The sequence below is a fragment of the Trichechus manatus genome, unplaced genomic scaffold (assembly GCF_000243295.1).
Source record: "Trichechus manatus latirostris isolate Lorelei unplaced genomic scaffold, TriManLat1.0 scaffold00065, whole genome shotgun sequence".
In the NCBI taxonomy this organism is placed as follows: Eukaryota; Metazoa; Chordata; class Mammalia; order Sirenia; family Trichechidae; genus Trichechus; species Trichechus manatus.
In genome coordinates, this window is record NW_004444001.1 from 9,066,230 (window position 1) to 9,084,838 (window position 18,609).

The window sequence follows — 18,609 nt, forward strand, 5'->3', positions numbered from 1 at the left end:
AAAAAAAAAAATTCTTGAGTGTAGCGAAGCGAGGTCAAAGGCCCTATTCCCTCTATTAACCATGGGAATTAACTCCTTAAACGGAGCAGATTAAAGCCCATGCTAAGGGTGGATGGTGCTGTGGTAGGTTTTGTTTTGTTTTTTTAATTTTTTAAGAGTTAGCAGCACTCTTGAAGGAAAAGAAAGGACAGAGAAAACACTCAAATGGAGCTGTTTCTTTGACCTCAGCATAACCAGGACAAAGCCAAGTTTGGCTTCAAATACAAGCTCTCACAGGAAAATTATCCCTACATAATGACCCAGGTACATAAAGGCCTCATAATGACATGGGGTTTGGTCTGGAAGTTTTTGTCCAACTGTCATTGCTCCACTGGCTTCCAAGACTGTGGGGTACACTCTTCCATCAGGCTTGTGGATCTTGTGCTTGAGGCCTCCTGCTGCTCCATGGGTCAGTGTTCTCTGCCCTCAGCAGCCGGTTCCATATTCAACACTGCCTCCTATGTACTCCAGCCCGTCCCACCTTTATCCTGCCTGGGATGTGGGTATAAGGAAGGGAACAGGTGACATTACCACTGCTGACAGCAAAACTGTGCGTACAGGAAGTAGAGTGGCAGGCAGGACCACTGGAACAGTAGCTACAGTTCCAGACTTCAATCAATATTTTAATTACCAAGTCTATATTTAGCAAGACAATGTGGGAGAGAGAAAGAGGAAGAAGGGGTAGGTGGTGAGGGGCCTCAGAGGAGCTGACCCACTTTCTGCACTGGCTGCAGAGCCTGCAGTCCTGGCCAGGAGTTCCCAGCCTCATGCCCTTCACAGGCCCTGGCAGGCGGCAAGGAGGTGCTTAAGCAGCTACAGCTCTGTGGCAGCTGGAGACCCCATCAAAGAGACACGTCATCAGTACTGTCCTTTAATCTTCCTCCGCTCCACAGCTGAGGGAGAAGGGACCGGCCAAGGATTTCAGGTGGGGTCAGTGTGACTGCAGGGTCACCATGACAGCCTTGGCTGTGGCGTTGAGCATGGCAGCAGGAAGCCTAGCAGCAGGGAGCACAGCAGGGATGTCTCTGGGGACTCTCTGCATGGGCGGGATGTTGGGGCCCTCCAGCGTGTCCAGGATCCCTGTAAAAAGGGTGATGGAAGATGAGCAAGAGTTGGCTAGGCCCAGCCCACAGGCTATCTCATCCAGCCCCCTTGCCCCTGGCAGCTGTCCGCACCCACATCCACTCCTTGCCTCAGCCCTCCTGTCACTTACCCTCCACCACCTTGTGGTAGGCAAAATGCAGATAGAGCAGGAAGAGCATGTGCAGGGCAGCCAGGGTGCCACAAAGGAGCAGCCGCTGTGTGGGGCCCACGGTCCGTGACACCAACACTGCCACCTAGTCCCACAGGAAGATAGCTCAGAGGCCTGGCTCCAGTGAGGAGTGGGGAGAAGACACCCCACCCAAGGCAAAGCCATCTTGGACTTTTCCCACCCATTCAGAACCCTTCACGGGGCTCTGCCTCAGCTCTGGGCTGTTTTTCCCAAATCCCTGGGAGGACAGTCCACTCCTGAAAACCCCTCTCCCAGCTTACCATGCGCAGGGTGGACAGCCCACCCACCAGCAGCCAGAAGAGGTAGAAGAGGGCATGGAGGTGGATGTTATAGGTGATGAATAGGACAATACAGTGCCCAAAGAGGCCATAGCCCTAGGAAGGAGAATGGTGGAGAGGAAAATCACTCAGGCTGGACTGACCTCTGGCCCTTCACGGGGACCCTGGGTAATAAAGGGCCCACGGGCCACTTCCTCCCATTCCAGGCCCTTGGGTCCTGTGGAACCAGGACACACAGAAACCAAGGCCTGGGTACTCTCTTAGGATCACCCTTGCCCACCACCATGCCTGGCTCCTTACCAGCAGTGCCAGCATCTGGAGCATGGTGATCTGGGCGTTGCACAGGTAGGCGAGGAAGTAAATGAAGGACGAGACGCCCAGCCAGTAGCCAAAGCAGGTGCCAATGGCTGTGCCCATCAGGGTGCCCTCCCGCTGTGGGGTGAAGGCTCTGCTTAGCCCTGAGAGGCCTCTGATCCCAGCCTCACTCAGGGCCTTCCTCAAGGACTGCTCCTGCCTCACTTCATCGTCCTCTCCTCGGGCAAACTTCCAACCTAGTTCAGCCACCCCCCAACGTCCTCTGTTCTGCTTACAATAATGGTGTCAGATGTCTTCATCCCGTGGAGGAGGATGGCTACCAGCGTGAAGACCAACATGAGAGGTCCGTAGAGTTCACCTGCAATTTTCTGTCAATATACCAACTCATTCAGGCTGGAGACTACCATGGCTCTTCTGTTTATGCCTTCCCAGGCTTTGCCTGGTGGACCCACCCTCTGCCCTGGTGCCTCCCCTGGCTCTCCAGACATGCCACCCCCTATTCACCTGTGGGAAGTTGACCATCTTGATAGGGATCATGGACTCCAGGAGCCTGAGAGAGGAGAGAAGAGATGAGAGCAGAGGCAGCACTAGGCTGTGAGGTTTTGGAGGTCAAGGCATGAGTCTTACTACTCATCTCTCTAATCCCAGGGCATGGCGACTGGCCCAGAGGACATGCTGGATGATTCGGGGAGAAGGGGGTAGTAAAGACAGACAGGATGGGGAAATCACTTCCTAGCCCCTAGGACATTCCGGGGAGGACACTCCTCTGATGCTGCGCTGACTGAAGCAGCAGCAATATAGAGAATTCAGAGAATCCGGCTGGGCTTTGGGGGAAGGCCTGACGATTGACCTATTTGACCGGCTCATCTTTAAAAGAAAGGCAAACCTCAGCAGAGAATAATGCCCAGCATTCAGGGCTGTTATGGTGAGGCCCTGCGAAAAGGTTTAGAAGGTGTCACTAACGGAAACTGTGCATCCTACCTCTTCCTGCTTACCATTCCTCTAGGCACCACTGGGTATTTTCTTGAAAAATCTATTTGAAGTGGTATGAAAATTCCAGGCAGAAGGAATAAAAGTACAAGTCACATCCCTGTTCTCTTCTTAAGTGACCGGCTCCTAATAATACCTTGGATTTTAGCTAAATTATACTTCTGGGATACCTGCCCTGTCCCATTCCCTAGCCCACCCTGGGTCAAGTGTCCCTCCTGTGTCTCCATCACAGTGTATGAGTGCTGTCTGGTAACTGCACACCAGGGAAAGGCTCCCATCTGTCTTCACCACTGAATCAGACACAGCCAAGTACAGTGCTGTGCTTAATAAATAAATATGATCAATGAGTATCTACTAAGTGGTACTGGATATTATTTGATAAACATTAGTTAAATTAAGGGACAAACAAGGAACCAAGCTAAGATTAAATCCAGTTCTTGAATAGTCATTCAGCAACTATGTACTGATATTCTGGTTCACCGACTGTTCTGGTGCCGGGAATAAAAATATAAATATGAAACAGCTTGCTGTCAAGGAGCTGTTGGTCTCTGGAGATAGACCCAAGAATAAGAAAATACAGCAGTGCTGACATGCTATCTATTAGAGAAAAACACAGAATTCTATAGCAGTACCAGGAAAAGACAAATGGGGGAGGGAGGTGAGGAATGGGGAACAAAGAAAGTAACATTTGAGTTAGGTTTTGAGGGAAGATGAGTCTGCTCATGGCGAAAAGGAAAAAGCCAATGTGTTAGTGCCATGTTGTGTTCAGTAGCTGGTGAGAGGTATGGTGTGTCTGAGGTACAAGGTGCAATGATGAGGGGTAGTGAGGTCATAAAGAGCAGGGGTCCTGAGGGATTCGTATCTGGTTGTTGGCTGGATAAAGGACTAGGTGTTAGGAGGGCAGTTCTTCTGTCAGGAGAAGGATCCTCACCTGCTTCGCACCTGGGCGGGCTCCACATCAAAGTAGGGTCTCAGGATGTCAATGTTGGCGTACAAGCTGAAGGCCCTGGAGGCTTGTCTCTTCCCTGCCTGCCACATCTGAAGCAAGGAAGATGGGGGTGGGAGGATGGGTATTGTGAGACTCTTGGCTCTGGGACCTGTTGCCTAGTCTTCTGTTGGATTTCTACTTGGTTCCAACTGGGTAACTTGGGGCGGGCTTCACCAACACCAACTCCAGAACCTGCGGCCTGCCTAGATATACTTTTCCACTTAGCAGGAATCCAGTCCTGCTTACCTGATCAGCCACCTGCCGGCTCAGCTGTCCCTTAAAGCCCTTCATGCCCAGGAACTCTCCATCCTCTTCTTCAGCAGCAGCTGCATCAGCGTCTACTTCTTCCTCACGAAGGCGCTGATGTAGCTCACCCATATCCTCAAAGCTGGAGCCAGAGGTATCATCCATGTTCTCCATGTCAATCACAGCTGAGCCCCCACCCTGCGAAAACAAAGGCTCCTAGAGTGCTAGACCTTTCCACTCCATCGCTTACCCCAGGGTTTGGGTTTTGTTCTTCCACTGCTGGGGTATGGCTTGGCATCACCACAGATCCTGCCACTCTCTTCCCCCTCATACGCTGTCAGAACACTTGGGTCCTAGCTTTGGCTCTCTTACTGAGCTTGGGAAAACTTCTTTCACTCATGTCTCTCCTATCTTCCCTATCAAACTCTCAAAGGGCTGCAAAAGCACCCATTTCCTTTGTCTTTCACAAGCCCAAGGCAAGTCTGTGCATAGTGTTTTTGGCCAGTGCCAGTTATTCTCCCTTCCCCCATCATGCCTGACCCAGGCCAACCTCCCAACTTGTCCCTAAAGCAAGAGCACGCTCTTTCTAATACCTCGGGAAGGCCCAGAGACCTGTGGCCCTCGAGCTGGAGTATCACTCTGGGCCTTTCAGGTCAGCACTAACCCCACCGACTTCGGGTGCAAGACCCAAAGCGGTGAAGTGTTGCGACTGGAGCAAGCGGTTCGGACGTTAGGAGCGGACTTTTAGGCCCCAAGAGAGAGTTCCCAAGACACTTTAGGACGGCTGCCAGCCCTAGGCTGCTGGCAGCCGGAGCCTTGGGGCCATTACCTGGATGTTTTCTTCGAATCCTCCCCATTCCGGGCCAGCCCCGTTTCGGGCGCCGCCCGCCGGCGCCGCCGTAGCTGCCATGTCCCTCGAGGGCTCCCGTCGCTGAAGCCCGCGCTATCCCGCGCGCGGTGAATTGGGCGAGACGTGAGCCTGAGAGACGGAGACGTCCACGGGCAACAAGGAGAGATGGGACCAGCCGGAATGCAAAAAGGAGAAACCCGGATGTTTGGCTCAAACTGACTTCCGGAAGCTTGGGACGTGGACGGAGGCGGGGCAAACTCTCGCGATATGTAAGCTTCCAGGAGCGCGTTCGTTGCCAAGGAGACGGGGTGACTAGACCACAAGAGCCACTTTGAGGGTCTAGCCACGTGGTACGGTTAAAGATGGCGACGGCCAAGGCAGTAGAAGAAATGCGAGGCCGCGTGGTTCTAGGGGAGTTCGGGGTTCGCAATGTAAGTCTTGTGGTCTTGAATTCGGGATAGAGGAGAACGGAATAGGGATGAGTTGGGTTCAGAGTGAGGACGGGCTCGGCCTCGCTGCTCCTTTGCGGACAGACTCCTATCTCTTGTTCTAGGTTCATACCACTGACTTCCCCGGTAACTACGCCGGTTATGATGATGCCTGGGACCAGGAACGCTTCGAGAAGGTGGAGGAGGAGTTGGAGGGAGGATTGGAAGTACTGGGAGGGTGAGCGATTAGGGTAGGATAAGGTGGGTGCGGACGGAGGTGTCTGGAGAGGGTGTGTGGGGCCGGACCGTGTGATCTGAGCAGCCTATGCCTCAGAAGCAGCCCTTAAGGTTAGCTTCATTCATCAGACGTTTATTGAGTTCCTGTTCCCATCCTAGCAATGTCCTAGGCGCCGCGTGTACTAGACCGAAATTCACACAGTTTCTGCCCTGTTCTGTGATTCTTGTTGGGGAGTCAGCGCGCGTAAACAAATGATTCCAATCTAACGTGGTAAGGCGGTTGATAGCAGTAGGCCCAGGGTGTGCGTGGGGCGGGCGGGCTAGGGGGGAGGTTTAGAAAATTTCCTGAAGATGACAACTAAATTGGGCCTTGAACGATGAATGGAAGTTGTGAACAGCTAAGTGTGAAGGAACTAAGATGAATAAATTATAAAGGCGTGAGATGTGCTCCTGGAATGTTTAAGCAATTCAGTATTGCTAGAATGTAAAATGGACCAGCATGAGTGGTAGGCAAGACTGGAGTTCGTTTTAGGCACTGTAGGTGATAGGGAACTTTTGAAGAGTTTTTAAGCAGACTTGATAAGATTTGTAACCCTGATGGTTGGGAGAGAATCAGTGAACTATGATTGCAGAAATTGTGCAAAGGGGATGGAAAGTAAAATTGGTGATTCATTTGATATGGGCTGTGAGGGGGAAGTATAAAATAACCTGGCTTAGGGAACTTTGATGGATGGTGATGTCATTTACTGATAAGGAGGAATGGATGTGGGGAAGAGGAATGATGATGCATTCAATTTTCTGCACCTGTCGAAGTCTAGCAGGCTAGTAGAATATTTGAAATGAGATCAGGGATGAGACAATTTTCGTAGTTGTCAGTATACAGATAAATTGCTAAAATCGTGTGGTTGAGGTCACCCTAGTGAGACAAGAACTTAGGAAATAGTTAACATTTAGGGGATGGGTGGAAGAAGAGTGAATTTAGAAGAAATCATAAGAGAAAGAAGAGAACTGGAAGATTGGTGCTCAGAAACCAAGGAAGTAAGTTTTAAAAAGGAGGGATTTTATTAAAAAATTCCAAATGTAGTAGAGGATTCCAGTAAGATAAGAACTGAGTAGTATCACTTGACCTAAGCAGTATGGAAATTCCTGTTCTTTAATAGAATGGCCTTCCTGAGATGTTTGGCTGGAAGCAGATTACAGAGGTTTTGAATGAATGGAAGATAAAAATAGGAAACTTTTCAAGAGACTAAGAAAGGATTGGAGGAGAAAGGAATATCCGATGAGGGACATCTGGGCATAAGGGAGGTTTTAGGATATGAGATGATGTTAATACATTAAGGGAAATACCCAGGGAAGGGGGAGCACAGAGTTTGACTATGCAGAGACCAGGCCTTAGTGTTTTTCCTGTCCCTCTAGGATTTCCATGTGGATGTGGTACACATGGATGAAAACTCACTGGAGTTCGACATGGTGGGAATTGATGCAGCCATTGCCAATGCTTTTCGACGCATTCTATTAGCTGAGGTATTGATGGATGTGGTGACAAGGTTGGGGTTGTGTGGGGAACCATGCTAATTATCTCAAGGTGACCCCACCTTGTTTTTCCTGCATATTTATTGAGCATTCCTTCTGGCCATTCTTTGTAATCTTTTTAGCAAGCATTTTTCTAGGAAGAGCTCTGTCAAGGGGTGGGAGTGAAGGGCCTACTGATCTTTGCAGATGGGTGATTCAGTTTCCTTGGGCAGGTGCCAACCATGGCCGTGGAAAAGGTTCTGGTGTACAACAACACATCCATTGTCCAGGATGAGATCCTTGCTCACCGGCTTGGGCTCATTCCCATTCATGCGGATCCTCGTCTTTTTGAATATCGAAACCAAGGTAAGCGTTTGGGAAAATAATATGTTGGGAAAAGGAAGCCAGCTCTCTTCTAAAGTAAGATTTTGGAATCAGACTGCTTGGGTTTAAAACCTGCATTTGACCTTGCGGAAGTTAATCTTTTAGCAGCACATCAGTATTTTCCATCTGTGAAATGAAGACAGTACCTGTTTCGTAAGTTTGTCAAGAGGATTAAATGAGAAATGTATGTAAAGTTCTCAGCATGGTGCCTGGCATTCAGTGGTCACTAGTTTTCTAAGAGCCACCTCCTCCTCCTCTTGCATTTACGCAGAAGATGAAGAAGGCACAGAGATAGATACTCTGCAGTTTCGGCTGCAAGTCAGGTGCACTCGGAACCCCCACGCTTCTAAAGATTCCTCTGACCCCAACGAACTCTATGTGAACCACAAAGGTAAGCAGTGATAGGGTGAGGAAGACAGCCTGCCTGCTGGGGGGGCGGGTGTATGGTTTTAGGGGCTGAAGTCTTATGACATGCTTCTTCCTCTAGTTTACACCAGGCACATGACATGGGTGCCCCTGGGGAACCAGGCTGACGTCTTCCCAGAAGGCACTATCCGACCAGTGCACGATGACATTCTCATTGCTCAGCTGCGGCCCGGCCAGGAGATTGACCTGCTCATGCACTGTGTCAAAGGCACTGGTGAGAACCCCGTGGGCTGCACTGGGCCGGGGGGTAGTTTGATTGCAGTGGGGCAAGGTGTGACTAAGGAAGTCAGCAGAGGTGTCCCTGACAGGCAGAAAGCCAACGAGCATGTACTTTTGCTGCAGTGGCTTAGGACACTGAAGAAGGGTTTCCCACAGGTATTGTATTTCCTTCTCCCCTCCAGGCAAAGATCACGCCAAGTTTTCACCTGTAGCGACAGCCAGTTACAGGCTCCTGCCCGACATCACCCTGCTTGAGCCTGTGGAAGGAGAGGCAGCTGAGGAGCTAAGGCAGTGCTTCTCACCTGGTGTTATTGAGGTGCAGGAAGTCCAAGGTATGGTATTTGGGGTGCTGTTCAGGTCAGGACCTAAGAGAGAAACAAAAGCTCTGGGCTCCAATAGAGAAAGTATAACATGGCTTGTTTACATCAGGTAAAAAAGTGGCCAGAGTTGCCAATCCCCGGCTAGATACCTTCAGCAGAGAAGTCTTCCGGAATGAGAAGTTGAAGAAGATTGTTCAGCTGGCCCGGGTTCGGGATCATTACATCTGTGAGTATTTTGGATGGATCAAGTAAAGGGAGCGGGGGCGCCCTTTGATGCTGCAGCTTCCTTTCAGAGTTCAGATGTGATGTGGAATTTAGCAATAACTTACACAGGCAAGCCCTACCTGGGCTAAAGTGTCTCTTTGGTCTCCAGTCTCTGTTGAGTCCACAGGGGTATTGCCACCAGATGTGCTGGTGAGTGAAGCCATCAAAGTCCTGATGGGAAAGTGCCGGCGGTTCTTGGATGAACTAGATGCGGTTCAGATGGACTGAAGTTTGCACTGGACACTTACTGGGATGGCTAGGCTTGGATGCTCCTCTCAGGCAAGCTGAAGATTTTGGGTTCTGACCTACACCCACAGGACTGCTGTACACAGCCCAGTGTAACTGAGGATCCTGAATTTTCATGGACAACTCTAGCTTTATTTTCAATCAATACATTTTGTTAAATGTGCCTGTTACGCCTTTGTAAGGCCCTTCTTTCATATAAATAAATCATGTCAAACAAAAATACTTCTCTCACACCACTTCTTGATTTTTGGTCCAAAAATATGAGGCTTTAGAACAGTTTTGCTCATTTAGCAGTTAAGAACACTGGGCTCAGATGTCAGTGCAGGTCAGGACCAAGCCTCCTGAGGAATTGGGAGTGGTTTCTGGGGGCACAACCAAACTCTAAGAGAGATCCTCAAAGAGCCAAAGTGAATCTACCACTTCACCTATTGCCTGGATTATCAGGGGGAAGTTCCTGATAGAAAAAAGGGTGGTCACATTGCTATCAACAGCTACATGAAAGAAACAGCAATTCCCTGGGCAGTAGTTTACAGGTCTGGTCCAGCAGCCATCTGCTGTAGACACTATGAGAACGGTATGGGCTGCCTGGTGTAGGTGGTCAGGAAGAGAAATATTCTTCTAGCTGACAGCTTAACAAAGCAAGTCCATCAGTCACAGTTCCTCCTGCCCAGTCCCTTTGCCGGGATGCTTATGCGTAGCAATGACCCTGAAATATGTCACTGGTGTTAAGACTGGTTTGAAAAAGGCAGATGGGACCCTTTCTATATAAAATTGAGATTTTTACTGACATGCAGATGTGCTTTAGAGTTAATGTTTCTACAAAAAGGTTCTATAAACAATAGAAAACTTCTAGCATGAAGTCACAGGATGTTAAAAATATTACAACACAATAAATACAACTATGCCCTCCACAGCCCCAACCACACAGAGTAGGCAGCCATCAAATTTGGAGGGAAACACACCATTGAGATCGCCTTCACAATCAACAGAGTAAGAAACCCAAAGCACCGCCCAGGAAGAGGGAGCAGAGACAGTGACGTGAGACTCCTAAGTCCTGCTTCCGCAGCTTTGCCTCTTCCCAACCCTTACCCTGCCTATGGGCCTGCACCAGCTGAAAGTATAGCCTCAGTTGACTCGGCCCTCCCTCTGAAGCCCTCCTGCCAGTGGACTGGATTGATGACACGCCTGTCTTCATGCAAAGCACATGAACACACACTCTTATGTTGTGCCAGTAATGACATCAGGGCTAGGGTCTTACATCCACTTTCCCTCTGCTTACAGGCCTCCCAGTGACCTCTAGAATGGACTGGAGACTCACAGAACAGGCTGTGCTGGGAAGGCATATTTTATGTTCATTTTTTAGGGAAATGCCCTATGGAGAAGTGACCAGGGACCTGAAAGACCATGAGATTTTTGAAGGCACCTGGACTCACGGAGAGACCAGTGGCTTTGCTAGCTACTTGTCACAATAACCTGGTTGGTCTGGATCATCCTTGGATGCCAATGGCATCAGCGACACTATAGGGTACTGTGGCTCTTATGCCTGAGTGGATGCTGGGGCTGGAGAAACCACACTGAGGGATCATTCATGTAAGGGCAAAATGTGTAAGCTCCAAGGGGGAAGCTAGAGAGCACTAATGCCCTGGCCCAGCCCTGGTCCTTGGAGGTGCTACACTTGGTACCGTGCCCAGAGCTTAGCAGTAGCTTGTGCCATGGATCCTATCAGATGACCAGATTCTTGCTCAAAACAAAATGAGGGAACTGGCCAAATTCAGTTCAGCACTCAGCCACTGCAACATGCTCCACTGTGTGAGGGGGCTCAGTGGGGCTTACAGTGGTCCAGGAGAAACTCTGGCAGAAATAGTTGTGGACTGAACCCTTACTGCAAGCCTGGCTAGTTCGCAAAGTTGGGTACAGCACTCCTAGTTAACATTCTGCACAGATGGGAGGGCTTGGGGCGAAGGGCTGCTCTGCTCTAGCTTTTCTCTCTTGGAAAAGCCAAAACTCCAAGCAGAATGGGAGACACCTAGGAGATCTAGACAGAATGGTAGAAGCCCTAACTCCCTTTCTTGATACTTCAGTATAACTACTACTGGCCCAGCACAGGAGGGCCCACTCTCTCCAACTCCAGACCTGGATCTCTCTCCAGGCTGACAATGGGGGAAGTGAGGTGGCAGTGGAGAAGGGCCTAGAGATTAGCTAAGAAGGGGAAGAAGAGATGACAATAAACGCCAAGGAAGGATGCCCAAAAGCTTGATTCACGGTTCAAAGATGGTGGCCAGGACACCCTCCTCGTTTTCCAGCACGTCTGACTCCAACATTGGCTTTGTTTTTTTGAAAAGTGAGGGGAGATTCTTAATGTGAACTTCTTTTCGGAACTGCTCTCCCAAGGGCTTCTGTGGAAAACAAACGAGAAAAAACTAATGTTGGGCCCTCAGTAGTCGGTTGTTTTTAAAGATCATCCCACCGTAATGGTCAATGACTACAGCTGGTTTCTGGTCTGCCCCATACACATGGGCTAATAAGACCATAGGGTGGTTGGGAGCAAAACCAATGGAGGTGTATTGAAGACCTACCCCGATGCAGCCAGCAATCAGGCGTTTGAATTGGTCCTTCCGGCGCTTGTCAGCAACTTTCTGCAGGGACGGGTTCAAAAGCTTGCAGTCAAACTGGTCCAGAGAGTCCTTCTGTATTTCAGGGATCTGTTCCATAACAGCTCTTATCTCCAGGTACCTGGGGCGCTGACAAGTGGGGATAAACCCACTCAATAACGTAGGTGTGGGCCCTGCCACCTTCTCCATTCCCTGCCACACCCACCTCTCAGGGGCAGAGCTAGCAACCTGGCAGATGCCTAAATTCAGGATAAGGCCCAAATGATCAAGAGTAGGCCGTGAGGGACAAAGCCACAGCATCCTGCCCCCATGCTTTCTCCTCCTGCTCATCTCTCCTCCACTCACCAGTGCCTCATATATCTGGAAGGCCAGGTGGACCAGGGAAGCCATGCACCCGTCGTGCTGCCCGTGCGTCTGCAAGCCCTTCAGCACACTGGTGAAAAGCCACGTAACAGCATCTGCGAGCAGGGTCCCTGACAGCACCTGGGGAGACAGCTGTGCTCAGGGCCAAGGGGGACTCTCTGAAGACCCCAGGAACACAATGCACCCCAACTCTTCTAACTGATCCAGTCAGTCCTCATGACCAAACCTTTCAGAAGGGATAGGGAGGAGGAGTGAATAACCATACTTGTTTGAGCAGAGGCCAGCAAAGCTGTGTGGTCGTCCTCTGGCAGGACAGAGTATCCTTCCAGGCCAGGGAGTTGAAGGCTGTAATTAATAGCGCTGTACAAACATCCTGAACAGGAAAGAATGAAGAATTACAATGGGAAAATAAGCACAATCTTCTCTACTCCTATACATCAGGAGCTGGAGTTTTAAACAGGTAAGCAGAAAAATAGTAAAAGCAACTTCTGAAGAGAAGTAAGTTTACTTCCTCTATTTCTGTATATCAGGCAGTCAAAAAGAAGAAAACAACAACCAGTAAGAAAAAAAATATGTATAGGAAGGAGACAGAGGTCAGGGCCTGGGTGAGGCTAAACACCAGGACATGGGGATGGACACTTGTGTTTTTTCTGAATCTTTGCCCAGACTGGCATAGGAGACATTCTCATGGCCTTGCATTTTTTTCCTTTGTTTTCTGGGGGCTTTAGGAAGCAGGAGCTTATCTCATATAAAGGAGTGCTACCAAAAAACTCTTCTGATGGAGTTACAGAGTGGGAAAAGTAGATGCTGGCTCCCCAGCTGGGCAAGAAAAAAAGGAAGCACCTGCCCCCTCTACCCACCTCATGCTTCATCAGGCATTTGCCCAGGTCTGTAAGCTCCGCCATGGCTGAGGGGGTTACCTCTGTGGCCATCATCTCTTCATCTATAAGCAGAGAACAGAATGTAAGCTCCATCCTCTGAAAACAGAGAATTCCTGTTCTGGAAGAAGCCTAAAAAGCAAAGAACAATTGAGTATCCTGGACTGGCTGGTGCCTGAGTAGTACTGAGATCTCCCATGAAAGGGTGTGGAAGTTCCTGCCCAGGGAAGATCTTCTAAAATGCAACTAGTCATACATTTGGGAAGTAGCAGTGATAAACAAGAGATATACCAGGAATAACTTAAAAAGCTGTAAATGCTAGATACTGCCTAGCTACCACCACCGACTGCTCTGACAGGGATCACAACAGAGGGTTCCGGACAGAGCTGGAGAAAAATGGAGAGCAAAATTCTAACTCAAAAAAGAAAAAAAGATAAGACTTACTGGTCTGACAGAGACTAGGGAAACCCCGAGAAACCCTGGACACCCTTTTAGCTCAGTAATGAAGTCACTCCTGAGGTTCACCATTCAGCCAAAGATCAGACAGGCCCATAAAACAATATGACTAAATGCACACACCAGTCCAGGGGCAAGGACAAGAAGGCAAGAAAGGACAGGAAAGCTGGTAACAGGGAACCTAATGTTGAGATGGGGAGAGTGCTGACATGTTGCGGGGTTGGCAACCAATGTCACAAAACAATCTGTGTATTGTTTAATGAGAAGCTAGTTTGCTTTGTAAATCTTCATCTAAAATATAATAATAAAAAAAAAAAAGCTGTAAATACTGAGGTTCCTATTCCTTGAACAAATATTTGAGTACTGGGGATATAACAGGAATAGGACAAAGTCCTTTTTTTCCCCAATGGGAATTTACATTCTAGTCAGGAGACAGATAATGAATACAAAAATAAAGACAATATAATGTCAGGTAGTTAACAAGTACTATGAAGAAAAATAAAGCAGAGAAAGAATATAGAGTGGATGGGGCTGCTATTACTGAAAAGTTGGTCATGGCAGACTTCTCAGAGGAGGTGACATTTGAGCAGAGACCTGAATGAAGCAAGGAAATAAGCTATGAATACAGTGGGGAGAAAATCATTAAGCAGAGGAAACAGCAAGTGCAAAGGCTCTGAAGTGGGAGTATGGTGGAGGAATATACCAAGAGGGCTAGTATAGGTGATAGCTACACGTACAGCATCTCATGCTCACCAGACTACTAGCAAGAGAGTTTCTATAGGAACTGACCTGGTTACAGAAAGAACAATGTTTAGGGGCCTAAAAGCAGATCTACAGGGTAGGCGGCAGGCTAACTTACCATCTCCATCTGCAGGGGGAGCAGTACTGTGGTCTGCACCTTTCTTGGAAACACAGCAAACCGCTAAAGCAAGAAAACAGGGTTACCGTGTGAAGGGAAGGTTATATACTACCACCAGACAACAGCCACTCCAGGCCTAAAAAAAAAAAAACCAAAACCATTGCTGTCGAGTTGATTCCGACTCATAGTGACCCTATAGGACAGAGTAGAACTACCCCGTAGGGTTTCCAAGGAGTGGCTAGTGGATTCAAACTGCTGACTTTTGGTTAGCAGCCTGGCTTCACTCCAGGTCTACTGATCCCCAACTGTCTCTGGGCAGGTGAAGAGGGAAGACGGGGTTCTATCTGGGCACAAAATAAGCTTCAGTAATAGAGAGAGGCATTTTGATGGTCTTGAACAGATTTTGTTCTGGTCCTTCCTCAAGTTCAATTAACTGAGGAGAAATTACAAAATCCCCTGAGAGTGAGCAGGAGAGGATGCCTGATACATCCCTTATCTACTTTGGATTTCAAACAAATAAAATGGCCAAGTGCCATTTCTTTCTACATTTCCAGAGAGACGAAAAGAAAATTACCAACCTCCATGTCTAACAATTTTAAATTTTCCCTATTTTGACAAAGCCAGGAAGTTATTCCTAACATTACTCCAAATTCCTCCTGCTATTTTAGATCAGTTCCTCTCACTCAGGCCTCAATATAAACAAATACAATTCAATTCACAATTCACAGAATGTCCCTAGGCTGACTTGAGAACTACCTAGTTGACTGTTTCTTATTAATCTGTGATTACAGCTGCCAACATGAATTTTTGCATGTTTCATGGGGTTGGCTGAGTGAGCAGCTCTTTTTCCAGGAAAATTCTCTACCACGCCACGCGCCACTTACTGATTAGATCCATGACCTCTCGGGTTAACATCCTCACCAGCTGCTCTTCCAGCATCTCTTGAGACTCTGGGTTTTCATCTGCAGCCTCATCTTCTCCACTGAAGAAAACCAGGGGGCCAAGTTCCATCGAGTACAGAAAGGGATGGGCAAGGAAAGCAGTGACACTAACCAGACCCTCTACACCTACTTCCTTCTGGTCTGTTTTCTATACAAATGTTGGGAATGGACAGCAATGACCCATCGAGGGACATTATTACCTTGTGACTATGTCCAGTTGGAGAGAGGGCATTGAATCAAAATCCTGAGTAGGTAAAGACATCTCGGCATCCTCCTGAGGCATCTGCACCCTCTATGAAGGCTTAATCTCAGGGTCTGCCTACTGTCACAGTCTGTCAAGACTACCATCTAGGCCGAGAATGACTATAACCACTGCTGTTCTAGCTCTGAAACAGGAGAAGTCCCTCCGTTTCCCCATCTTCCCACCAACCCCCCACCCACCCTGCCCAGCTTGTCAATCAAAGAGAACGGATGTTTCTTTCTTACCACAGCAAGCTCCTCTGGTTGATGACTTGCCATTTTTGGGAAAGCCTCTGAGAGGAAAAAAAGGAAATAAGTGCTAGAATTGGGGAGAAAGTTGGAAAAGATAATATCTTAGGGCTGCTTCATAATTAAAATTAGCTGAGGATGATGCCAGGTATCAATGACAGAGTCTAGACAGACCCCCAAGGTTAAACAGCCAGATATGGTTTCTGTAACCTCTCCCACACCCCGAATGAGGGCAGCATATCAAACACCTCTTCACTGGGGGAAGATTAACATTTTAGAATTCCTGGGTCTCTCCGGACACCTGTGTTCTCCACCCAGTTGGTCCTCCTGCCTAATTCCAGACTCAGGGAAACAGAGCCAGGGGAAGCACTCCCCTGGTCACCACCTCTCTCAGTTAATACCGGTTAGGAGCAGAATCTGAGTCTGAAAGAGCTTCACGGGTAATTGAACTTGTTTAGTTCTTTGGAGGCTGCTCAATCCACTGCAGCAAAGACTCTGTGCCACCATCCTGGACAGGGCTAAAGACAACACTTCGAGGAACTCCTGACCACAAAGCTCAGGAGTGACCACCTGCCCCAAGAGTACTTTAAAAAAAATAAATAAATATTTTTAAAAATATGGAACGTGTCATGAATTTCCATGTCATCTTGCACAGGGGTCATGCTAATCTCTGTATCGTTCCAATTTTAGTATATGTGCTGCCAAAGCGAGCACCCAAAGAGTACTCTTTGCTATCCTTTCCTGACCAATCTCTTACCATGTGGAGGTAGGTGAAAAGAGGTCCAAGTATGGGAGACACGAGGGCTTCATAGTGCTCTGGGGGACAGAAGAGCACCAGAGGCTTCACAAAGACCCATGCCGCAGCAGGTTAAGGAAGTTTTAGCACAGGAGCACACAGCCCCCTCATTCTAAAAGCACCTCTCACCTGACAGGCTGGGGAACCATCAGGTGGCAGGCTGCACCCTTGGGCAAAGTCAACCTCCAGAGGACTTGCAAGATGCCAAGAACATCTAGTATTAAAATCTTCAAGCTCTTTTCCTAAAATCCTAAGCTGCATGGATACTCAATTCCATCATATTTTTAGTTTAACTGTCCTTTCTACCAGACTGCATAGATATGAGCACTGGGTTGCCCAAAAGTAGAGAGGAAAAAAACAGGAGAGTCACCCTTGTTAATAAACTTGTCTTCACCATTCTCACAAATACATTTAAAAAATAAAAAGCATCTGAATGAGAATGAAGCATGAAGGTGCTTCTTCAAAGAGGAAGTACCTGAGAAAATAAAAGGATAAAAGCTTTACCTTTAAAGAAGTGAGATGGTAAAGATTTACCCCTAAGGAAATGTTTGTAACAGCAGCAGGAAGAGCTTTCAAGACCCCCTGGATTGCCTTCATGTTTTTCGGGCTATTTACTTCTATCTTCCTGCCTCTTAATGAGGTTAATATGCACTTAAATAAATGACCCCATCCCTTCCACGCAGCTCTGCCTCCCTCTGGTTCCTGTGAACTGTTTCTAACTCTAATTTTCCAGACTTCCAGCTTCTCTTGTGACTTTTAAAAGGATATGAAGCATGGGTCTGAGTCGGTAATCAGGAATATTGTTCAAGTTGACAAAGGCTGAGCTGAGGAGCTGGGTAGCGAGGTCCTCCACGGTGTAGAAGTCTTGCTGCATGGAAGGGCCTGCCTTCCCTAGGATATGGAAACTGTAAGGAAAGAGCATTGGGAATGACAAATCCAACATCTGTTATTACCAGTCCTGAATGCCCAGGGAATTTCATTTCTAATCTCTAAGAAATAAGACTTCTCAGCTAGACAGACAATTGTATTTTACTCTTAGGAGATCTTTAACTTTATTACAGCGTACTTCAAAGACATGGACTTAATCTTTTATCATAAATGGAAAGTAAAATCTACCTCCCCCCTTTTAAGAAACTCCTTGAAAGCAGACATGGCATCTTTTTAAAGACAGACGTTTGTACCCAAGATCGACAGTAGCCTTCATTACTATGTGATGTGCATTAACAACAGAGAATCTCTCATTAGCGTGGCTGATCAGACCACTGGGTTAGTGAGGCCAATGCCCTGGGTGTGGTGTGCACACAGGTCAGTTACCTCCCCATCCCATCAGGCCCTGAACACAAAACCCCAGCTGACTGCCTCCCAGTTTCCACGAGAAGTAGGCTACAGGCAGTGAGAAGCCTGAGCAAATGCATCCTTACCATTAAATCTTCTACTCAGGTCTCATCATTTTATGCACAGGCAACAAAGACAAGCTGATGTTACATGAAACACCAAGTAATGACTGGGACTGTAAGGCTCACATGATAATTATAAAAAAGCAAACGCAGGAAAGTAGCCTGTTTATTTCAATTTGACACTATTAATAGTTTCCTGTCAAATCTTTGCCTCACCTTACCTACGCACTAGAGGTCTAGATTAAAAGTCCAACCGTGGCCAATCCTTTACAATGCACGTCTAGAACGTGGAGAGGCAGCACTGGCTCCTTACCAGTTTTCATACAGGGTACAAAAGAAACGTTGCATTCTTTCCAAGACTGTTTTGTAGACCACAGAGTCATTGAGTTCCAAGAGAGGCTGAGGTAATCCTACAGAGAAAGATGTGTCACGAACATGCTGTTTGGCTACCAACAAACTACAGCAGCCAGATGTGGTTTTGGGGGAGTACTAAAAATGCAAAGCAGCTGGTCAACTCTTCTACCAGATGAAGGCTCTAAGAGATTCCTTATTCCTTAAAGGTGATTCATTACATCCTCTTCATAGGGAAAGGTGAAAGCTATTTAAATACCCAGGACTTTAAAGCAGACCTGGGTACTCCCACTTTTGCCAGAGCTTCTACGGATGGGACTTGTACCAAAATACACAGTGACAATTCAAAAGGATCCTTCCATAAAGCACTGGATGATCCGCTCCCCGCCCACTCCCCAACCCTTTGAAGTTGTGGAACCCCTTTCGCAAACAAAATCTTACGCAAAAGCCCA

At 47.9% G+C, this 18,609-nt stretch overlaps 3 protein-coding genes and 1 non-coding gene across 6 annotated transcripts in view; 1 reads left to right on the forward strand and 3 right to left on the reverse strand.

The window, feature by feature from the left end:
* Nucleotides 1-638: 638 nt before the first annotated feature.
* Nucleotides 639-5,232, reverse strand: YIPF3 (Yip1 domain family member 3). The gene is made up of 9 exons (XM_004379495.2): nt 4,959-5,232; nt 4,130-4,327; nt 3,827-3,933; nt 2,410-2,455; nt 2,181-2,273; nt 1,891-2,022; nt 1,573-1,686; nt 1,253-1,376; nt 639-1,119 (listed from the first exon to the last, which is right to left on the reverse strand). The coding sequence occupies exons 1-9, from the start codon at nt 5,037-5,039 to the stop codon at nt 971-973; spliced, it is 1,044 nt and encodes a 347-aa protein (XP_004379552.1). The 5' UTR covers nt 5,040-5,232; the 3' UTR covers nt 639-970.
* A 47-nt stretch (nt 5,233-5,279) lies between these two features.
* On the forward strand, nt 5,280-9,559 carry POLR1C (RNA polymerase I and III subunit C). Its single transcript, XM_004379497.2, has 9 exons — nt 5,280-5,410; nt 5,533-5,604; nt 7,061-7,168; nt 7,390-7,522; nt 7,812-7,931; nt 8,028-8,180; nt 8,368-8,517; nt 8,615-8,731; nt 8,879-9,559. Exons 1-9 carry the CDS (start codon nt 5,342-5,344, stop codon nt 8,995-8,997), a joined length of 1,041 nt encoding a protein of 346 aa, XP_004379554.1. The 5' UTR covers nt 5,280-5,341; the 3' UTR covers nt 8,998-9,559.
* Nucleotides 9,560-10,950: 1,391 nt separating this feature from the next.
* The window catches only part of XPO5 (exportin 5), a 46,631-nt gene continuing 38,972 nt past the window's right edge, over nt 10,951-18,609 (reverse strand). For 2 of the 3 annotated variants that reach the window (XM_023734230.1, XM_023734231.1), the window contains exons 21-31: nt 18,120-18,216; nt 17,178-17,314; nt 16,371-16,468; nt 15,611-15,657; nt 15,068-15,165; nt 14,184-14,246; nt 12,851-12,933; nt 12,256-12,363; nt 11,973-12,110; nt 11,592-11,756; nt 10,951-11,411 (exon numbers count right to left, since the gene is read on the reverse strand). In XM_023734230.1, the coding sequence (XP_023589998.1) occupies nt 11,274-11,411; nt 11,592-11,756; nt 11,973-12,110; nt 12,256-12,363; nt 12,851-12,933; nt 14,184-14,246; nt 15,068-15,165; nt 15,611-15,657; nt 16,371-16,468; nt 17,178-17,314; nt 18,120-18,216 (1,172 nt within the window). In that variant the 3' untranslated portion in view covers nt 10,951-11,273. The remainder of the gene's footprint in view (nt 11,412-11,591; nt 11,757-11,972; nt 12,111-12,255; nt 12,364-12,850; nt 12,934-14,183; nt 14,247-15,067; nt 15,166-15,610; nt 15,658-16,370; nt 16,469-17,177; nt 17,315-18,119; nt 18,217-18,609) is intronic. The other variant, XM_023734229.1, reaches the window with a different exon arrangement.
* On the reverse strand, nt 16,225-16,327 carry LOC111821115 (U6 spliceosomal RNA). The gene has a single exon (XR_002824586.1). It is a non-coding gene; the product is annotated as a U6 spliceosomal RNA (small nuclear RNA).

Coding starts and splice junctions, on each gene's coding strand:
- YIPF3 (XM_004379495.2), bottom strand. CDS start 5,039: ATGGCAGCTACGGCGGCGCCGGCGGGCGGCGCCCGAAACGGGGCTGGC. Junction 1,687..1,890: donor TCCAGATGCTGGCACTGCTG/GTAAGGAGCCAG, acceptor TCTCCTTCCTAG/GGCTATGGCCTCTTTGGGCA. Junction 1,377..1,572: donor GGCTGTCCACCCTGCGCATG/GTAAGCTGGGAG, acceptor CTGTGGGACTAG/GTGGCAGTGTTGGTGTCACG.
- POLR1C (XM_004379497.2), top strand. CDS start 5,342: ATGGCGACGGCCAAGGCAGTAGAAGAAATGCGAGGCCGCGTGGTTCTA. Junction 8,181..8,367: donor GCACTGTGTCAAAGGCACTG/GTGAGAACCCCG, acceptor TCTCCCCTCCAG/GCAAAGATCACGCCAAGTTT. Junction 8,732..8,878: donor GGTTCGGGATCATTACATCT/GTGAGTATTTTG, acceptor TTTGGTCTCCAG/TCTCTGTTGAGTCCACAGGG.